The following is a 23,546-nucleotide window of genomic DNA, read 5'->3' on the forward strand; positions in this document are numbered from 1 at the left end:
AAGCCGGGTGAGAATGTGCAAACTCCACACAGTCAGTCGCCTGAGGCGGGAATTGAACCCGCGTCTCTGGCCCTGTGAGGCAGCAGTGCTAACGACTGTGCCACCGTGCTAATCACTTTGAGTAGCGGCACGGTGGCACAGTGATCACTCGTGAGTAGCGCATCCCTTAATATGCAAGCACCTCTCTCTCATTTTCTAGTGTTTCTACTCATGCAAACTTGAACACTTGGAAAATTATGCAAAATCATAGGCACGCTCATATAAAGAGATACATTCTCTGGTGAAAGGACCAAGAGATATAAGTTTGATTGACAGATATCAGACCATACGCAATATTGATTGCAGTGAGAATTATGCAGAATACATTTCTGGTGGGATAAAGCTTCAATTAGTCTCAACATTAAATATGCTTAACAATTTAGAAAACGGATAGATCATCATACTCTTCAACTGCTCTCTGAACTTCGGATGTATCACAACATAAATCATAGAGTTTGTGCAGCAACTTAGCATCTGGAGCATGTAACCCAAATCCATTACAAAAAAAGGAAGCGATTTCGACTGATATCCCAAAAGTACCATTCGTGAATTGATGGAAAACACCATTGATACTGACCAAAATAATATGAAATTGCCTGAGATGAGAAACAACAAAATGCTAGAATTCTTTCGATTCTTCATCTCCGGGTCTCTGGCGCTTTTTCTATTGATCTGATGGTGAAGTCGCCTGCGAGCTTTGCTTGTCACAAAAATGTGTCTGACCGTTAAAGCATTGAAAATCAGAATAAGAATAAATGCAACTCCCGGAGTGAGAACATAGTGAAGGAACTCAATTGCCCCCCAGACAGGAGAAAGCTTGACATACATTTTCACCCAACAAAACCAGGGTCTGTTTTTCAGTCGATACCGACCAGTATACACAAAGTACCAAAAAATGTTCTTCAAACAGCTCAATCCAGTCACTGTGCCCAGAACCACTGCCGTTGTTTTCATTTTGCAAAAGCTGGTTTTCAGATTTGAACAACAAATGGTAACAAATCGTTCAAAGGTGAAAGTGCTGGTGAACCAGACAGAACAGTCAGTGGCTGCGTAAAGCAAGATGGCATGGATATTACACACAGGGATGGCATGTAAGATGTGATATTGCTCCTTATAGACAAATGGAATGTGTCGTAAAACGAGGTCAAAGATAATGATCAGGAGATCTGCCGTTGCCATGGCTAGCAGGTAGTGAGTAATACATTGGCAGAGACCACTCTTTCCCCTGGACAGGATCACGATTGTTGATATGTTAACTGTGAGGAAAGTAAACAGTGAATTTATAGATTCTGCTCAGAGCAAATGTAACAATTTTCTTTTGCACTGATTGAGATGAGCAAGTGATTTTACTGGAATGAGGATCATCTGCTGGTGCGACGAACAGACATTTCACATTCTGACCATCTGAAATGTAAGATGAGATAAAAAATGCTCTAGGCTGAAATCTTTCTTATAGTTGAAGCAAATATTGCAGCAAATAATACAAACTACATGTGCTAAGTTTGATGTGTGGAATTCAATACTAAGATTAATTTATCATGTCCAGCTTCGATTGTAAGTGTGTTTACGTGGATCAGTGATTTCCTTCCTCAATATTTATGGAGTACTCCTGGCAATTGCACACTAATGAAATGCTGATTTGTTACCCGTGAATCAACGTTGGAGTGATGGGAACAGGCTAATTCACTAATGCTCATCTTTTCTAAACCAGAAAGTGTTAACGCTATTTATGGAGCCACCTAAGTTTAGTTTCTAAATCAGGTATGTGATGGAAAAATTCCCACTTGATTGGATGTATACAACATAAACATCATCCAAGAAATTGACAACATCCTGGACAACCGATCTACTCTATTGGAACCAGCTAACAATATCGACATTTATGCCCTACATTACTTAGCCTTAGTGGCTCTAGTATGTATAATTTACATGCTGCCCTGAAGCAAATCACTTTAATAGTACCGTTCTAATAATCAACATGTCCCAACAAAAGGACAAGGTCATTAGATGTATCGGAAAATGAATAGAGTTTGAATCGCCTATCTCGGTTCCTCAAAACTATCCTTGCATATATTCCAGTGCTTCTGATAAATATCATCTTCAGTATGCATGATATTGTGCCAAACTATAACCAGGGGATTTCAGAGCTACTACCAAGAATGGAAAGTGTGGTCACGTTGAATTTGAAACATCAATTCTGTTTCTTCCTCCAAGGTGGCCCAGTCATTAGCACTGCGGTCTCACAGCATGACACACCGGAGTTTAATTCCAGTCTGGGGTGACTATCTGTGTGGAATTTGCAAGTGCTCCCTGTGTCTGTGGGAATTCTGACAAGTGATCTGGTTTCCTTCCACAGTGCAAGGATATGCAGTCTCCGTGCTTTATCCACGCGAAACTGGTTAGTCGTTCCAGGACTGTGCAGATTACCTGGATTAGCCACGTTTACTGCGGGGTTATAGGGGCATGTTGGGGTGGAGATTGTGGGTCCTGGAGATATGCTCTTCAGAGGATCAGTCCAGATCTAATGGGCCAACTGGTCTCTTCTGCGATTCGGGATTCTTTGAATCAATTTTACACACCTGTTGCTTGCCTCTTGCTGTCTCTGCCTCCTCTTGCTAAGTATAAATGCAGATTTCAGGAGCATGTACCAAAGTCTCACACAACAGTACATATGAGTGAACCAGTTGTAGTTGATTGGGATGAACTCTCTATGGTGCAAATCTTTCAAGGGTGTGTGATGAAGCCACGGTAGAGCAATGACATTTGTAACAAACAGCAAAAACTACGATATTCAATGAACAAGTGCTTCAGCTAAGTGAATGCAGTAAAGTTTACCGCGCTAAAACCTGGGTACTGAGATTGCTCACTGGTGGCAAATTGCAGGGAGTAAATTACAAGAACAATTATGCATTTAGCAATAATTTGTACAATGAGCTCGAAACGCTACCGTGTCTGCACATTATAAATGCCACATTTATAGAAATTGTAAAGACTTACCAGGGATGCCAAAAATTGCGAGAATGGGATAATAAATGAATTGAATGGTCTGAAGTGCCCATCGAATGCGATGCTTTAGTAACATATCATCAAAATTTGCAGAAAAGTAACTTGTCGTCTCAATGAAACCCCTCTGCGCTATTTTACTATTCCAGTCTATTGTTCTGACATTCAGAACCATTGTTGTAACGTTGCAGTCTGCTGTGCTCACATCTTCAATCATTGTTATGCCACTCCAATCATTTTCTCTTGTATTCCAATTCATTGTTGTAACAATACAATCTATTGTCGCCATATTCCAATCCATTGCTGCATCTTTCGAATCTACTATTCACAGATTATGATATCTGATTTTTCTCTCTCTCGCCCTCTCTCTTTGTCTTTTGTTCCAGAGCACTGTTGGTGTTGAATACGTTACTCGCACTGACACTATGGTGAACATGTTGAAAGATGTGTCAGATTAATACATATGTGTCACGCTCCAGTGACGCAATTATGATTCATCAAGACTGACATTAGTGATAGTGACTAAACAAACAAATTTAGTTAACTGCTTTCAATCGAAAACCCTCTCAATCACAGAAAATAATATGTTTAAGCAGAAAGATAAGATGTTCGGTGAGGAAACATTAAAACGTTTACAACCATAAAAATAATGAGATCGGAGTTTGGTAGACACTGGAACATTACAAGTGTACAGCTATGTTTCGTAAAGGGAGAAAATGGACGCCGATGCTACTGGGTTGTCCCGAAGCAGTTCACCATGTTTTAGGATGTCACAGGCAGCCCAGAAATCAGGAAATAGTTTAGATAATGGAAATAAGGCAGTGAGCCAATGTTCAGAAAGAAAAGAGATGAGTACGCATATATGCTGATGTAGATACCCCGACCCAAAACACAGCGATCCCGTCTTGCAATTCCCCATGATGGCTGGTCATATACCAGACGTTGCTCCTTGACTGCAGTAGTCATTAAATATCTACCAACTTGTCTTGAACTTATTTTAGAGTATGCAATCCATACTGAGTGGCAACACATTCTTCAGCACAACATGTCTGCACCGACCCTCGGAAGGGTACCCCACCCAGACCCATTCCACTACCTTATTGTTGCACATTTGCCCCTTACTCATGAACCTAGCCTTACAAGTCCCTGAATGCTACGGGCAATTTAGCACGGCCAATTTATCTAACCTGCTCATCATTGAATTGTACGAGGAAACTCGAGCATTCGGAGTCAACCCATGCAAGCAACGGAAGAATGTACAAATTCCATGCAGGAAGCCGCCCGCAGCTGGATTCGGGACCCTGGGGCTGTGAGGCAGAAGTGCTAACTACTGAGCCACTGTGCCACCACGGCGATTAGGTTTTCACTATTTTCGGGGCAGAATTCCAACGATTTATTATTCTCCGTGGGAATCAGTTACTCCTCGTCATAGTTCTAACGTCTTTATTATCAGCATGGTCCCTGACTCTAAACCATTTAGCTGGTAATTCATCCTCTGTACATTGGTTGCGCATCCATTGAAGAATTTTTTATGATTCTAAAGTTTTTCTGTCATTCCTCTAAACTCAAAACAATTCAGTTTTTTTATCCGACAGTCTAAGAATTGAAGTAATGTATCTGGTGAAATTCAGCTGCTCTACCTCTACATTAAATATATGATTACTTTGGTCAGGGGGGGCAGAGCTGCATAAAACACACCATGTGATGTCTCTATGCCATTGAACAAAACATCTTTGCTCATGCTGTCAAACTCTCTTATGATAGAGGTGAACAGAACACTCGTCTGACAAATTGCCTGCTCTACCTGCATGCTGTTGTTCAGTGACTCATGATTTCTTTCGCCACATACCCTTTGCAAACTTTTCGTTTGATCCTAACTCAGATGTGGTTAAAGCAAGGGTAGCTTTGAAAGCTCAAAATTCCATGGTACAGTATCTTTTAGCTGTGGTTAGGTTAATGATATTGTTGGAGAGCTGGGCACTTTGCATTCTTGAAAAGAAAGCCATCACTGCAATAATGAGGGAGGACAGTGGAGACGAGTCTCAAATGAGGTGATCTGGGTAGATCTTAGAAATAAAAGAAAAGGCTGATTTATCTGCTGCATCTTTTCGAAAGGATTCGAAAGATTAAGATGGAGAGAGAGCAGTAGATTGCATGCTAATTATAGAACGATATGAGAGCAGTAAGAGTATAATTATACAATTGTCGGGAATTTGAAATTTGCTGACATTACCTCCGCTTCCCGTTGTCCGGAATTATTACACGTGATGGGTCTTCTAAAGTGCATTCAGGCAAGTTCTTCATGTCAAAAAGTGCATAATCCTACTGCAGACGGGGCAGCGCTAGGCCGAATGCAACTGAATGAACCTGCTCAAGTGGGCAAGCATTTTGGGGTATAGCGACATAATTCTGTAAATTTCAATGTCATTGTTGAAGCACATAAGGATAATGCAGAAGCTAAGAGTCTAAATCGGGAGAAGGTCAATCTCGAGATCATGAGACCAGATTTGGAAAATATCAACTGGGAGCAGCTACTTCCAAATAAATCGACGTTTGAAAATCTAGGGTAGTGAGAATTAAAAAATATGTACTCGGAATCCTGTACATTAGGGGGTGCCGATAGTTAAGAAATAAAAATATGCAAACAAGTATTAAATACAAAACAGTAAAATAAAATAAATGAGGAAAAAAGCCTTTCAGTCATGTTCCGAAATGCCGGGTGATTGCTTAAAAATAAAATTCGAATGACATAGACGATGCCCAAAATATAGAACATAGAAAAAACGAGCATAGAACTGTACAGCACAGTACAGATTCTTCGGCTCTCGAAGTTGCGAAGACCTGTAGAACCAATCTGAAACCCATCTAACCAACACGATTCAGTTCTTGTCCATATGCCTAACCAACGAACATTTAAATGCCGTTAAAGTTGGCGAGTCTACTCCTTTGCAGGCAGGTAAAAACAATGACTGCAGATGCTGCAAACCAGATTTTGGATTACTGGTGCTGGAAAAGCACAGTAATTCAGGCACCATCCGAGGAGCAGTAAAATCGACGTTTCGGGCAAAAGCCCGAATACAAGCAGAGGGCCTGAAGGTGGAGATATAAATGAGAGGAGGGTGGGGGTGGGGAGAAAGTAGCATAGAGTACAATAGGTGAGTGGGGGAGGGGATGAAGGTGATTGGTCAGGGAGGAGGGTGGGATGGATAGGTGGAAAAGAAGATAGGCAGGTAGGAAAAGTCAGGGGACAGTGCTGATCTAGAAGTTTGGAACTGGGGTGAGGTGGGGGAAGCTGAAATGAGGAAACTGTTGAAGTCCACATTGATACTGGTTTTGAAGTGCGTTCCATGCCCCTACCACTCTCTGAGTAAAGGAACTACCTCTGACAACTATCCTCTATCGATCAACCCCTTGTGGTCGCCATCGACATTCGAGGAAAATATCTCTCACTGCACTACTTATCTAACCCTCTGATTACCTTTTATGTCTCAATTAAGTAATCTCTCAAACTTCTTATCTCTAACGAAATCAATTTTACGTCCCTCAGCTCTTCCTCGTGAGACTTTCCCTCTATACCAGGCAACAACCTGGTAAATGTCATCTGAAACTGTTCCAAAGCGTCTACATTCTTCCTATAATGCGGTGACCACATCTGTACAAAATGCTATAAATGTGGCTGCACCAGAATTTTGCACAGTTGCAGCATGATCTCATGGTTCTGAAACTCAGTCCCTCTACCAATAAAATGTAGCACACAATATGCCTTCTTAACAACCCTAGCAAACTGTGTGGCAACTATCAGAGACATCCAAGATGAATATTTCCCATCATCTACCACTCTCTGTCTTCTTTCAGCTCGCCAATTTATGATCCAACCCACTAAATCACATTCAATCCCATGCCTCCATATTTTGTACAATAGCCTGACATGGGGATCCTTATCAAGCACCTTGCTGAAATCCATTTCGACCACATGAACTCCTTTATCCTCATCCAACTGTTTCGTCACCTTCTAAAAGAACTCAACAAAAGGTTTGTGAAGCATGACCGACTCGACACAAAACTGGGTTTACTATCCGGAATCAACTTATTCCTTTTAAGATGATTACAAATCTGATCTCTTATATCCCTTCTTACACTTTACCGACAACCGAAGTAAGGCTCACCAGTCTATAATTTCCAGGATTGCCCCTATTCCAATTTTTGAACAAGGGGACAACATTTGCTTTCCTGCAATGTTCTGGCACTATTCCTGTAGACAATGACGACACAAAGATAAAAGCCAAAGGCTCGACAATCTCATCCATGGCTTCCAAGAAAATATTGTGGTAAGTCCCATCCGGCTCAGGGGACTTACCTATTTTCACACTTTACAGAATTGCTAACACCTCCTCCTCATGCATCCCAGTCCCATCTAGTTACATAGCCTGTATCTAAGTATTCTCCACGACCACGTTGTCTTTTTCTAGTGTTCATACAGACGAAAAGTATTCATTTAGCATTTTCTCTGTATCCTCTGATACCAGGCACATTTTCCCACGACTATGTATGATTAGCCCTAATCTTATTCTGGTTGTTCTTTTATCCCTGACATTCATGCAGGAGGACTTATGGTTTTCCTTGACCCTATCCGCTAATAACGTCTCACGTCCCCTCCTGGCACTTCTTAGCTCTCTCTTTCGGTGTTGCTGGATAGCTAGTTACTCTCAACAGAAAGCACACTACAAGTTTATTCGCTGTTAAGAAGATAACTAAGGCAAGCGTATTCCTCTGAGAGACCAATGGAGAGATTTGTGCTTGTAGTCAGAGGATGTGGAGTTCTAAAATGATTATTTATCATCTATATTCACAGAGATGACGGGAAATGAAGTGGGGTGTTTCATTTTGAATCCAGAATTTGTACAGAATGTTAAAATTAGTGAGGACGAGACTTTATATCATTTAGAGAAAGTAAGATGCATGAATGTCCAGGTCTGATGATACGTGGGGCAGGCTGCCATGAGAAGTAAGGGAAGATTATTTTGGGACAGTGGCGTGGATGTTTAATAATTTTATGGCCACAGCTGAAGTGCCAGATAACTGGACGATAGTTAATGTGCTTCATTCCTTCATAATGGAAAGCAAGAGTAGGCTACGTATTTGCAGACTAGTTTATCTCACGTCCGTTGAAGGAAAGCATCGGAAAATAATTTCTGAAGAACAGGATTAATTAACAGTTGGAAATGTCGCTGTTGTTCCGGGTTATTCAACTTCGAATTAGTGGCGAGCGATCCTGTCTGACTAATTGAATTACTTTTTGTTTGAATAAGTGACTAAATATATAGATGAGGTGGGTGAAGTTGATATGGTTTTAATGGGCTACAGTACGGCATTTGTAATGATCCCAACGTGGAAGATTGGTCCAAACGGAATTGTTGATAGGATCCAAAGTAATTCCGCAAACTGCATCCAACATCAGCTTGCAAATGGGAGGCCAATTGCGTTTTCTTAAATGTTTGGAAGTCTCTAACCAGACGTGAGCTATGTCTCGTGTTTATGGATTGGCAGTCTCATGGTGAAACAAATAGTCTCTTTCTCAATTGTACAACTCCATGATTCCAGCATAGGTACTCGACAATTTACTGCAATGTTCTGTTAGTTTATCAAGTTTAATATCAAAGGATGAACAGTCTGCAGGGGCAGAACTTTCAATGTTGTTAAGGTGGTGGGAGCTGTGGTACGGTCTCTCGCTGAGCTGTTCAAGAACCCTTCCCTCAATTTCCTCCTTTCATCCTGGTCCATCTTCCATCTGCCTGGTGAAGGCTGCTGTCCTTAAAAGGGACGCAATTATGCCTTCTCTTGCTATGAATCCAGTCTATTTTCGGTACCTGTGGAGATCGCCCAGCGTAGAATTGAACCAGCCCCAGTGCAGTTACTCACCTCATGAGTTCCACCTCATGTAGAATCAACTCATGATGTTCTCAGCCACAGCTTTCAGAGCACGAAGTCTGTTTCTCTATCTTCTTCTACACTAACGTCGTTATTCGAATGAAAATGGCTCTTGCCGGCTTCCTCTGGTGACTCCCATTTTGAATATTCCTATCTGAGATGTTATTGACGAATCATATTTCTCGGATCGTGCTGCTTTCGCTGTACTGTTGAATTGACTGAAAACTACTAGTCAATTGCCATGGGATACACAGCCATGCCGTTAGTTGAACACTAACCCCTGCCCTGCATTCATCTGAGCGTTTGTTTACTCATCTTTGTCAGCTTATATTCAATAACAAAAAAGACAACACATTTATAACTGGGTGTGTTTTGCACCAGACGCTTTGTTGATTATAATTCCAGATTTCTTCCATCTCTGTTTTCGATTATTACTCATTTTTTGTCAACTGACAGAATTTTAGAAAGTCAAGTTCTGCTGTCGTAAGTCTTCAATTAAAACTCATACTATAGAATAAATATGAAGTTAATTCACTTGAAAAACCACAATATTCTGCATTGTCACATGTTTACTCTACACGTTATAGACCCAACATTGAAGCAAAAAAAAAAACTCAATTTGGCCATTTGGCGCATCGAGCCTGCACTGATCATGCAATTGCAATGTCCCATTCCCACTTTCTTTTCGTATATCGGTGTCATTTTTGTCTAAATCCGTCTTAAATATATCTAATGAATTGGGCCCAATAGCCTCCTAATGCAGAGAATTCCACAGGTTCCCAATTACCTGAGTGAAGACCTTCTTTCTCTTCCCAGTTTTGACTGGGTTACCCTTTATTCAAAGAACAAGGCCGCGAATTCTGGACTTGCTCAGTTTCAAGAACACGATTCAATTATCCAGCCTGTCCAGTCCCACCAAGATATTTTTTTCTATAATATCACCCCCACTATTATTCTTCTAAATTTCAGCGTTTCAAACCCAGTCGATTCAGTCTTTCTTTATATGTTAGTGCAGCCATTCCAGAAGTCAGTCTTGTGAACCTTTGCTGGGCTTCAGCAATAGCGAGAATATCCTTCCTCAGACGAGAAGACCAAAACAGTCCGCAATGCTCAAGGTGTGGCCTCACCAAGGCCCTATATAACAGCAGCAAGACATTCTTAGTCCTGAGCTCAAATCCTCTCGCTACGAACGTCAGGTTTCATCATCAAAATCTGCACTTGCATGCACACCTTCAGCTACTGTTTAAACTGCCATCGTTCAGTTAATAATCTGTTTTGCTATTTCTGCGACTAAACTGCATTTGCCCACTCAGCCGGTATGTCCAAGTTAACCGACATTAGAATCCTCCTCACAGGACACAATGCCATCCAGCTTCATGTGATCAGAAAATTTCGACACAGTGCACAGAATGCAGGAAAAAAATCACCAATAGGTCCAGTATTTCTAACGCGACTTTCGTAAGTGTATTGGGAATCAAAGCATCAGACGCTGGGCTTATCGGGTTTTAATCTCATTACTTGCCACAGTTATTTTTCCTGATTAATAGGGATTTCCTTTAGTTCCAAATTAACGCTGGTCAGTTTATCCCCAAGCATTTCTTGGAAGTTATTTGTGTCTTCCTTGGGTGAAGACAAATAAAAAGTATTTGTTCAACTGATCTACCACTTATTTATTGTACATTATGAATTCACATGATTCTAAACGTTGAAGATCTGCATTTGTCTTCAAGAGTCTTGTTCTCTTCCTTTATCTATAGAAGATTTTGCAGTCAGTTTTGATGATTTCCACAAACTTACTTTCATATTTTATTTTCCCCTTCTGTTGTAAAACCATTGTCCACTTTTGATGAATTTTATGTTTCTCCCACTCCACAGCTTTTCTGTGCTTTTAAGGACAATTTACGTACTCTTTTTTTGTCTTTACCACTATCACTGATTTCTTTTGATAGCCATGGTTGAGCCACGTTCCCTTTTTAACTCTGACACCAGAAAGGTTTATCCAAATACTGAGGTCCAAACATGTATTCTTCAAGTGGCTGACAAGGCCTATCGACCGACAACCCTTAAATATCCTTGGCCAGCTTATGCTATTCAATGCATGCCTAATACCATAAAAAGATGCATTTCTTTAAGTTCAGGACCCTAGTTTCAGAATTAACTCAATTCACTCTTCATTTTTCTGAAGGATTCTACCATATTCAATTCATACTTACCCAAACGATCTCGCATATTGTTACGAATTAATTCATTCTCATTACACAACATCCAGCCCAGAATAACTTGCTCTCTATTTAAATCCTCGCCAAAACCGAGGGAACCGTCGGTGAAATATTCCAGGAAATCCTCCTCCATCGCATTGCTACCATTTTTGCTGATCGGACCAATATGCAGATTGAAGCCACCCTTAACACCTGATGAATCCTCACTGCTCGCATCTTTAATTCCTGTTGAATAGACTCGCCAATCTTACAACTGCTGTTTGGTGTTCCGTACAAAACTCCCACTAACGTCGCTTTCCCATTGGTGTTCCGCATCTCCACCTATATAGATTCATCATCATTGAGGCTAACGTCCTTTCTTAATATTGTGCTAAACTGCTTCACCAGCAACGCAACCTCCCATCTCCCTTTTCATTCCATCTATCTTTCCTGATAATTGACTAACCCATAAAACTGGATTAAAATTTGCGGTTGCAGAGAATAGTTTGCAATCTGTAAATCGTCAGACTCAACATCTGTTCTTCTCAATGCGCGTGTAGTAATGCCTGGTACCTAACTATATGTTGAAGCTGGTCGCGATTTTGCGCTGCCATTCTTTCAGAGTCAAGTGGTTCTGGAAAACCTGACCAGCAAGGAAGGTGTTTTTATCAGACTTCGAGTTAGTTCAATAAGAAATGGTGAGCACTTGTGCAGACCGACTTTAAAAGACATAGCATCCCAGCAAACACAATGCATTTTTAAACTTCAGATCTAGCCAGGGGCCTGGACTAGCCAGAGGCGTCTATGCAAAGCATGGCAAGGTCGGTGGAGAGAGCACAGACCTGTCTGATTCCAGGCTCGATCAGGAAGCATTCTGATTTCCATTCCTGTATTGCAAACGCACGAGAGTAGTTCACATATGCAGTATTTGATATTCTGTGAAAGGCACACGAAGTAGCTGTCTGTACCTTTTGCGTAGTAACCACCTTAATGAGCAATCTCTCCACGAAGTTGAAGGAACAGCTCAGGACGATCTCATGTACTCTGGAGCTGGCATAACTCGAATGTTGAAGATCGATCAATTCAGGCAGCTGTGAATTGATGTCACAGTAGAGAACAAAAAAAGTGCAGTCAAATATATGATGAATGGTAGATCACTTTAAAGCACTGGGGATCAAAGGACTTTTGCATGTATTCCACCTCAGCCCGTGGAAGTATTTCGACAGAGAGAAAAAGTGGTGTAGAAATTATTCACGATGTATTACCTGAGGAACAGGATTATGACTGATGAGGTTTTGCTGGAACTGAGACAAATTTTGGTTCGGCCACATGGCCAGAGGATTATACACAATTTTATTTTCCATATGGCAAGTCAGATGCAATAGCTCTGGAGAGGATGCAAAGGAGATTTACCAGGACGTTGCCTGGGCTAGAGTGTTTTTGTTGTGAAGAGTAATTGGAGAGATTGCCGTTTTATTCTTTGTAGCATTGGATCTTTAGAGATGGGTCATGGCTGAGATGTATGCAGTTAGAACGTTCTTAAATAAGGGAGACAGGAATAAAAGTTTTCCTTCATTAGATTGTACCGTTCCACTGGCCATAGATTTATAGAAAGGGGCGTAATAAAATAATGAGAACATAGAACATGGAACATTACAGTCCAGTACAGGCTCTTTGGCCCTCAATATTGCACTGACCTGTTGAAGCAATCTGAACCTACCTATCCTACACTATTCCATTTTCATTCATATATTTATCCGTTGACCATTTCAATGTCCTTAACGTTGGAGAATCTACTACTGTTGCAGGCAGAGCGTTCCTCGTTCCTCCAAATCTGAGTAAAGAAACGACCTCTGTGATTTTTTGCCATGGTGTGGTGCGAATCTGAAACCGATGCCTTTAAGTGTTGCACAGTCGCAAACCTTCGAGTGGAACTATTTTGATATGTACATGGGATCCCAAGGCGTTTCCTTAAATAGTCATTTTACTGTTTTCGCCCTGCACACGTACGATAGGCTGCACTTTTTCTGTACTGTACCGTTTCGTTCTACCCTGATTCTCTATTACTCCATTTGGCAGAACAGAAACAGACCAGCTCGGCTTCCTCCCGTGATTCCCAAAATTAAAGATTCCATTCTTCACGTCCTGAATTGACTCCAAACGATATCAAAGAATGTTTGAAGGCTTGGAATATTCCGGTGGAGGACAAGTTGTATACAAAGAGCAGGACACGTTCAAACTAGCAACTTCCCGCCCCAAAAGTTGACACTTGCTCATCAATAAAGCCAGGGAAGGTGTAATCGACAGTTCTGTCAAGCAGCACCGGCTCAGTAATAATCTGACCATCGAAGTCCAGAATATGCAACTCCTGACCTTTATTACAGTCTTGGTTCAAATATGGACAAAAGCTGAATTACAGAGGTGAGGCGACAGTGACAGCCCCTGAACTCAAGGCCGCATTTGTGTCGCATCGAGGAGCCGTAACAAAGCTGGAAACAATAGTTATCTGGAGAAACCACATCGGTATTGGTCGAATTGGAGTAAGATAATTTATTGGCCGATATCCAGATTATACACTCTGGAAAGTACACCTGCAGCTGATTTGGAACTGTTAAATTGCTGAGTAACATTCAATTGGGAGCTAATCAAAATAAATGTCTGGCTAAATGGTCACTCAATTCCAATGGACTGGCGTAGCTGTAACAGTAATTGCGTATCTGTCTTCAACATGAATTCACTACGGACTCTAACTCTTCCACCCGTGTAAGAACTTTGCCAGGCTGAAACTCATAAGGGGGAAGCCCTACGCATTTAGTGTTTAAGTTTGGATCTGGTCTCCCATGAAAAGCAGCAGATGTGGTTACCATTGATTGGAGGAAAAGGCTCAGGCCCAGGATTGATGAAGCGAAATTGTTCGTGAAAGATTGAAGGTGTTTCAACATATTTCATTTCGAAACTGGCTGCCTGATTGAAATCCTCAAAAATTACACAAAAGCTTTTCTGGAAATCTATGGACTATCAAAGGGACCAAGTCCACCATCCACATTGATCCACCATCTCACAATTTTGCAAACTTCGTCCAGTGTAATTTGGCTCCTCTGCGAAAGTAGAGGCGGAAATCAGGAATTTCAAAGAAAGGAAGAATCATCAAACAATACATCTTCCTGATAAGGTAGCAACTCTTTCAATGATTGCAAAGTATGACCTGTCGGTTCGCTGTTCTGGGGATTTTATTCAAATGGTGAACGGCTTTTCGAAGCTTGAGTTAATTGCTTCCATGATGCCAGGATCAAGGATGTCTCAGAGAGGGTGCAGAATATTCTCAAGGGTGTGAGGGGCCAGCAGGAGGCCATTATACACATTGGAACCAATGACATATGAAGGGCAAAGATTGTGACTGTGAAGAGAGAATACAGCGAGTGAGGCAGGAACTTAAGTAGGAAGTCCTTGAGATTATTAATAGCTCGATTACTTCCGGTGCTACGAGCCAGTGAGTGCAGGAGCAGGAAGGTAGAGCAGATGAATACATGGCTGAGGAGCAGGTGTACTGGATAAGGATTAATATTCTTGGATGATTGGAAGCTGTCTTGGGATAGATGTGAACTGTACAAGAAGGACAGATTGCACCTAAATTGGAAGGGGAATAATATACTGGCAGGGATATTTGCTCGAGCTGCTCGTGAAAATTTAAACTTGTATGGTGGGGGGGGGGGGGGGGGGGGTGAGGGGGGGGGGGGGTGGCAACCAGGAAATAGCGAGGAAAGATTTCAAGTTGAGAACAAAGGTGAGTGAAACATTCAGGACAGTCAGGTGAAAAGCAGAGAACACGGTCGGACTGAAATATTAAACTGCATTTATTTCAATGCAAGTGGTCTAACAGGGAAGGCAGATGAACTGATGGCATGGTTAGGAACATGGGCCTGGGATATCGTAGCAAACAGAGAAACATGGATCATGGATGGACAGAACCCGGGGCCTAAAGTTCCAGAATATAAATGCTTCAGGAAGAACAGAAACCGAGGCAAGAGAGGAGGAGGAGTGACGTTCTTGATAAAGGATAGCATTACAGTTGTACTGAGGTAGAACTTTCCCGGAAATACATTTAGGGAAATTATTTGGGTGGAACTGAGAAATTAGAAAGGGGTAATCACCTTATTGGGATTGTATTATAGATGCGTTAATAGTCATAGGGTAATTTAGAAACAAATTTGTCAGGAGATCTTACAAATGGAAGGGGAATAATATACTGGCAGGGAGATTTGCTCGAGCTGCTCGTGAGCATTTAAACTTGTAAGGTGGGGGGTAGCAACCAGGAAATAGCGAGGAAAGATTTCAACTTCAAACTGGTACAGTTGAGAACAAAGGCGAGTCAAACATTCAGGACAGGCAGGGGCAAAGCAGAGAAGGGTGGCACAGTGATTAGCACTTCTGCCTCACAGTGCAAACTCCACACTGACTGTGTGGAGTTTGCACGTTCTCCCCGTGTCTGCGTGGGTTTCCTCCGGGTGCTCCGGTTTCCTCCCACAGTCCACAGATGTGCAGGTCAGGCGAATTTGCCATGCTAAATTGCCCGTAGTGTTCGGTAAGGGGTAGAGGTAGAGGTATGGGTGGGTTGCGCTTTGGCGGGTCGGTGTGGACTTGTTGGGCCGAAGGGCCTGTTTCCACACTGTAATCTAATCTAAAACACGGTCGGACTGAAATATTAAATTGCATTTATTTCAATGCAAGTGGTCTAATAGGGAAGGATATGGAAGATATCGAATGCAAGGAAATAGGTTGTGACATCTTGAAAAATATCCATATTACAAAGTAGTAAGTGCTTGATTTCTTGAAATGCATAATTTGGATAAATCTCCAGGACCTGATCACTGTAGTAATCTAATTTAAAAGAAAGATGCAGCCTCACCATTATTCTATATAACTGAAGCATTACTGTCCTGCACTTAATTTTACATGTGCTGGACGTGTGTTCAATTGAGCCATTTGAGAGCACATTGGAGGGTTATTTGGAAGGTTATTGTTTACAGAGATGCGGAGCAAAGGCAGGATATTGGCACAATAGAATTGAATCATTGCTGTTTTTTCTGTACTTTTTTGTAATGTTGATTCTCTGACCAGTGCGCAAGTGATAGAGAGGGAGAAAGTGAAAATGCAAATCGGTATCTGTTAGGGTCAATTGTAAGCAATTGTATTGTTCTAATGTTTGATCAAACATTTTGGGCGTTAGTCTGGAATGGAAATTTATGAATCGCCGATTCTATTAGTGTTCCAACTTCTTGAAATGCATAACCAAAAAAAAAATAATTACCTGAAAGGTTAATTCTGTTCGGAATATGATAAAATTGGAACCAATGTGGCATGTTGTCTGGACTGGTGTGTTTCAGTTATGAAGAGAGATTGGACAGAGTGGGTTTGCTTTCCCTGGAGCAGAGGAGACTGAAGAAGAATAAGATTAATAAAAATAAAATAATGGGGGTCTCACAAAGGGTACGCAGGATTTATTTTTCCCTTGGTGAAAGGATCAATGACCAGGGATGTCAGAGACCACACTGAAACGGATGATGATATGCAATGGAGCCGCAGCAGATTGGATTTTTTTCTGAGATTTGTATCCCGTGTGCGTGTCTCTGTTTCTGCATATGAATTGGTGGCTGGGTGTAGGGAGTGGTTGTGAAGTGAGAATAAGGATTCCTATCCCTATGTCTCAGCCTTCTCTTACAATCCATTTTCTCCCAAAATATGTGTCTCCAGACCAAAATTAATGATTTAAACCAAACGCGGTGTGAAAGGACCAATATCTTTTCGATAGAACTTACCATTTCCTGAGGTCTGAGGGGATGTCTGTTGATTGCTATATTGCTGCTTGTGGAATCTTGCTACGCGTATAAAACGCCTCATATTGCAATGAGTGTCCAAGTTTTAACATTTAGTTCCATCTACCTATTGACTTGTTTATGTCTCTGATTCTGTAATCCTTCTATCTTCAAACGTCAGGACTTTAAAATTGTTCACTCTTCGTGCCTCCTTCCAATTTTCGGTCTCTGTCTCTCTTTATCTTACTTCCCTTCTCTGTGCTTCTCTGCCCCTCTGTCCATTTGTGCCTCTCCCTCACTCCTTGTCTGTACCTACCTCGTTCTCTCTCCTTAACACTCTGCTTTTCCGCTACCCCCTCCCCACTATCTTCTTCTTTCTCTCTCACTCTTCCAATCTTCTAAACGCAGCTCTCAAAATGGTGACTGTACAGCAGCCCGAGAAGGTTTAAATCATGGGAGTTTGAGAAAAGATGTTTGTGAGAAAGTGATGATTGTGGATGCTGGTGATCAGAGTCGAGAGTGTGGCGCTGGAAAATCACAGCAGGTCCGGCATCCAAGAGTAGGATCATCGACATTTTGGGCAAAAGCCCTACATCAGGAAAAGATGTGTAGGTCACGAGAAAAGGAAAACGGGGCAGAGACAGGAGTGACATAAGAACAGGAGAAGAGTAGAATGTGAGAAGAGGGCTGGGAGAGCAGTTATGCTGGATGTAGGTTTGCTTACTGACCTGAAAGATTTATTTCCAGACGTTTCATTACCTTACTAGGTAACGACTTCAGTAGACTTTATGCAAAGCAATGCTGAAACTTCCTGCTTTCCAGTTATTCGTTTGGATTTGGAAATAAACCTTTCAGCTCAGCGAGCAAACCTACATCCTAAACCTCAACCTGAGCTAAAAATGTTCTCAAAACACGCTAAGACGTTATGCTTTCCAAGTGCCAGAACGTCAGTTCTGAGGTGTTCATATCCGGGGGCAGCGAACGCAAGAGAGATACAGATTGGTTATAGTCATGCTGTGATGTTGACTTGAAAGGGTATCAGAAACAATGAGAGAGAAAGATTGGCACTCAGGTAGTACAGAGAGTATTCTAACAATATTCAATGTAGCAGAGAGTGGAAAAAGCAGGTATTGATATAGAAGGAAAGAGATTTTGTGGATTCATGCACACTGACTATTGGATCTTGCTGGATGCACATAGAACATTGAACAATACAACACAGAACAGGCCCTTCGACCCACGATGTTGTGCCGAACTTTTGTCCGAGCTTAAGCACCCATCCATGTACTTATTCAATTGCCGCTTAAAGGTCACCAATGATTCAGACTCTGCCACTCCCACAGACAGCGCATTCCATGCCCCCACCACTCTCTGGGTCAAAACTTACCCCTGACATCCTCCCATACCTTCCACCCTTCACCTTAAATTTTTGTCCCCTTGTAACACTCTGTTGTAGCCGGGGAAAAAGTTTCTGACTGTCTACTCTATCTATTCCTCTGATCAGCTTATAAACCTCTATCAATTCACCCCTCATCCTTCGCCGTTCCAATGAGAAAAGGCCGAGCACTTTCAACCTATCCTCGTATGACCTATTCTCCATTCCAGGCAACATCCTGGTAAATCTTCTCTGCACCCTCTCCAAAGCTTCCACATCTTTCCTAAAGTGAGGCGACCAGAACTGCACACAGTACTCCAAATGTGGATTACCAAGGTTCTATACAGCTGCAACATCACCTCACGACTCTTGAATTCAATCCCTCTGCTAATGAACGCTAATACATCATAGGCCTTCTTATAAGCTCTATCCACCTGAGTGGCAACTTTCAAAGATCTATGGACATAGAGCCAAGATCCCTCTGCTTCTCCACCTTACTAAGAACCCTACCGTTAACCCTGTATTCCGCATTCATATTTGTCCTTTCAAAATGGACAACCTCACACTTGACAGGGTTGAACTCCATCTGCCACTCCTCAGCCCAGCTCTGCATCATACCTAAGTCCCTTTGCAGCCGACAACAGCCCTCCTCACTATCCACAACTCCACCAATCTTCGTATCATCTGCAAATTTACTGACCCACCCTTCGACTCCCTCTGCCAAGTCATTAATAAAAATTACAAACAGCAGAGGACCCATAACTGATCCCTGTGGAACTCCACTTGTAACTGGGATCCAGGCTGAATATCTACCACCACTCTCTGACTTCGACCGGTTAGCCAGTTTTCTATCCAACTGGCCAAATTTCCCTCTATCCCACGCCTCCTGACTTTCCACATAAGCCTACCATGGGGAACCGTATCATGCTCTGAACCACATTCTCTGAAATGTTCACCAATTTTTTTAAAAAATGCTGACTGAGAACCTATCCTGAATCTGTCCAAGTGAGATGAGGAATGTTGATGCTCAGTTTTGGTTTTACCGTATTTTGAATATGCTGAGGGGCATTTGGGCTTTTCAAAAGTGCCAGAAATCTTTCAACAATTCACATGTGTGGGAAAAGTTTTGCCTTGTGCGCCAGGGTGACTACGAAAAGAAATTAAGATTTTCGGAGATAAGGGTGCATGCCCATTTGATTGTGAGAAACATGAATTGCTGCTGTAATTCAGAAGCAGTATTTCCAGAAAAAGATGATAATATTGTGGAGTTGAAGGGTCGGGTGAAATATGATGAAGCGGTGCTGGGAGGAATAGAGCAATTGCCGGGTTTATCCTCGAGAATGATACAATGTGATCACAGGTGGGAAAGTTGCCTGCCATGATTGAAAATCCGTTTGTAAAAGCAGACAGCTGGCGTGTTGCAACAGTACATTTCGCAATTTTTCTTGACGATGTGGCAATAAGAAGAGAAAACAAACGATTTACGAAAGAGTGGAAGTCTCAAATAAACGACCAGCGAGAGCAGAGTGTCTATTTTTATTTCGGAGAAGTAGATTAAGTTACAAATAAAGATAAAACACCTACATAAACAAAACATTCCAAAGACCAAACTGAATGTACCCAACAATATTATTCTCGAAAAAATGAAGCGTTAGTTAGGAGATGACCACAACTGCATATTTATTTTGTTGAAAAATTGGCAGAAGTCCATTATGTTGCATTACCAGTTGTTTTTGGAGAGGGGGTGTCGCAGGTCGCACATCAGTTCCAGTAGGAGGTCACTTGGGAATGAGGACAACGAACGTCAAAACATTTAATTGACCAGGACTGCGTAAAATGCTCGTTCCAGCATTTGAGGAAGCTTTTACAAATATTAAATTGATTGCATAGGATCCCTTCTGAAAATAAAACTAACGTTTGAGGACTCGTGTACTGGGGTCGTATGGTGGTGGAGGTTGCATGACTTCTGTCCTGACGCTTTGGAAGAACTTTGAACTGAACCACTTTGGTGTTAGACCTTCGGCACACCCCACCCACCTCCACCATTAAATAATTTGCTTCTCTCTCTGAAATAAACCGGCCGACTCCTTCAGGGAATTTAGTGCTACTGAAGCAGCTCCGAAGTACACAATATTGAACGTGAGAGGGAAAAGAATGTTTCGTCATCTCTGTCAGAAATGCATGACACTTGTGAGAATGTGAGATATCGGGAGAGGTGAAATAGACTGAGGCGGTTTATCCCCAGAGCATCGGACGCTGAGGGGTGATCGTATAGAAATTCATAAAATCATGAGGAACAGAGATAGAGTGAATAACCAAGGTCTATGCCCAAGGGAAGCAGCGTCCAAAACGAGAGGGCGCAAGTCTAAAGTGTGAGGGAAGATATAAGAGATGCTAAAAGGCACTACCTTGCTAATACTCTTTCTCAGCATCCATATTACTCACCTCGTTTTCCTCTTTGTCTGCCCTTCCTAAAAAGTGAATACCATAAGGTAAACTATTGTCAGGCCAGCTCATCCTCCAGCAATGACTCCGTAATCCCAGGTACATTCGGTTTGTTTATATCTGTTTGCATGTGTGAATCATCAACATTATTTCAAACGTCCTGTCCATTAAGTTAAAAGCCTCATTCTTTACTTCTTAGTATTTTTAGTCCTGTTCACTTCATTTAGCATTGTACCTTGAATTCATCGCCAAACACTTGCCGGATTTCGCATTCAGTCTTTTGGTTTTGCCCAAGTTCCCTTTTTTTCCCCACCTTCATTCCTGGGATCCCATCGCCCAACCCTACCATTTTACTTTAAAACTTTCCCAAGTGCTCTCACATACAGTCACTGGTACTACATCAACCCCAGTGTTACCGAGGGGTAATCTGTCCAGTTTACAACTTACACTAGTCCAACTTTCCCGAGAATCAGTCGAAATTTCCCAGGAATCTGAAACGTTCGCCCTCACATAAATTTACCAGCCACATAATCATCTGTTATATCCTTTCTAACTGTTAAGATGTTGCTTTTTGGACCTCAATCTCAGAGATATAATTCACTCATACATGGCCGTTCGTCAGTGCGTTTTAACTTTTATCTCCCACCAAGCACTGCAATAGCTCCAAAAGACGGGTGACAAATCCATTCTGCCCGATCAGTTGAGGAAGACTCAATTGAGCAAACAACCACCGACATCTGCTGCTGTGGAGAAAATCTCTCACAAGTGTTCTGAGCTCATTTCTTCCAAGTGGCCGTGTTTTATAACCTGTGACGGCGCTGTGCCTTTAACAGATATATTCTGTGCTGTTTCTCTTGCAAATGAATGTTTTCAGAGTGCTGCAGAAATGTCTCCTGGTTCACAGCTGTGAGTTCTCTCGAGGTGTCTAACATGCCTTTTCGTTTTTTTTTTCCTTTTCTGTTTATGATTTCCCCAGCACCCATGTCCTGGTTGTTTTCTTCTTTCAGAAGTAAGGCAAAAGAATCATGAGTAGACGTGGTCAGGCCGCACATGGACAGCAGACTTATGTTGAGGCATCGATTATTTGTTTGATGTTGCTGCCTGGTGGAGCTTAGGGCCTGAATTCTTGGCTGTTGGAGTGAAATCTTAGACACAGACACTTCCATTTATAAAATCAAAAAGGGCATGAAATTCGTTTTCGTCTTTCTTTTCAATGAACTGAAGAGAGACAGTACTCAAGAATAATGATTGCTTTGCTAAATTGCCTTTTCTAAGTGCGTGTTTATGGGATTCTGCCAAATGAGGAATAGTTGATAATTGGTACATACATGATACTTTATTTTGTTTAATATTTCAATAAAGTTACACCAATTCTTCTTTTCGTTGTAATTTAAGTGTGTTGAAACAACAAAGTGCGTTTTCATTGAAACTTAGCAATGGATCAATCAAATAATATACGCAAAATGGTAGCTTACATTTGGATTTATTTTAAATGAACCAAATTAGGGTCTAAGCTATTTCCACAATATATTTTGGAGGAGCGCGGTGTGCTTTGTCTACTCTCAGCAAATATACCATCCCCACTGGCTCCACAATCAGACAACCATGCGAAATGGGAGTAGGAATCGGACATATGGTCATTCGAGCCTGCTCTGCCATTCCTCTGAAATATGCCTGATTCGACATTTCTGAAGTATACTTTCTTGCCTTTTCCGGTAACTCTTGATTACCTGACTGTTCAAGAATCTATCTATATCAGCTTTAAATATTTTCAAGGATGCTGCCGCCACCCCAGTTCTTTGTGGAAAGGCGATCTATCCAAGAGAAGAACTTCCTCCTCATCCTGGGCTTTAACAGGCGTCACTTTTATTCTCAGACTATACCCTCTACTTCCAGACTCTCCCATGAAGGAAAGCAGCCGCTGAGTATTGCCCCAGTCAATCTACTTTGTTGTTATACATGATCCAATTAGATCACTTCGTACTCTTCTTATCTCAAGTGAATAGAGTCCAGACTTATTTAGCCTCCGCTAATGACGCAATCCCTCCAGACCAGGGATCTTCTCAACGTAATAGTCTCTTCCTCGAAATAAGTGGATGAAAATCGATCACTCTGTACAGTCTGGAATTTTATTCGTTTTTGGCGCTATATTTGAAAAATGCCCTACACCCTACACCGGTATATTTACCAACGTGAGTCGCCAAATGAGTTCAACAGAAAGTCCTGAAGGTTTGTCCATTATATTCTGAGGAACTACTTCCAGGAGAAAAGTTTATCGTTTAGACTTTACAGTACTCAAACAATGAGCCATTTCATTGCGTGTTGAATTTCGCATTAATATCTTTAACAAATAAATTAGAATGGTTGATAATCATAGAAGAACCAATAAATCATCTCATTGACAATGCAGATTGTATCCCATTCTTCCTGTAGACTTCTTGTAATATTGAACTTCACAATAAAACGTTTCTTACACTTGAAGACGAGGATGCGACAATAACAATACAGGGTATAGTCTGCGAATGAAAGAGACTTCTTCCAAAAAAAAACATGGACACACAATTGTTTAGGTCAGAGGTTGAGCAGGTTCAGATGATTCTGTGACTGGGCTGAAATTCTAATGCTGTTAATAAATATTCAATACTTTAAGGCCCATATCCATTACAAATCACGACGCAGAACTGCGATATTTGGAAGCATGTGATCCTATACCACGGAATACAGAAGTTATTACGACGCAGAAGA

At 41.6% G+C, this 23,546-nt stretch overlaps 1 protein-coding gene across 1 annotated transcript; it reads right to left on the bottom strand.

Moving 5' to 3' along the window:
- Window positions 1-384: 384 nt before the first annotated feature.
- Window positions 385-3,343, bottom strand: LOC148135730 (putative G protein-coupled receptor 139). The gene is made up of 2 exons (XM_087984326.1): window positions 3,037-3,343; window positions 385-1,295 (listed from the first exon to the last, which is right to left on the bottom strand). Exons 1-2 carry the CDS (start codon window positions 3,341-3,343, stop codon window positions 385-387), a joined length of 1,218 nt encoding a protein of 405 aa, XP_087840452.1.
- Window positions 3,344-23,546: the final 20,203 nt, after the last annotated feature.

This window comes from Chiloscyllium plagiosum, unplaced genomic scaffold, assembly GCF_037043375.1.
Source record: "Chiloscyllium plagiosum isolate Xiang-an unplaced genomic scaffold, Cpla_swu_hap1 HiC_scaffold_48, whole genome shotgun sequence".
Classification (NCBI taxonomy): Eukaryota; Metazoa; Chordata; class Chondrichthyes; order Orectolobiformes; family Hemiscylliidae; genus Chiloscyllium; species Chiloscyllium plagiosum.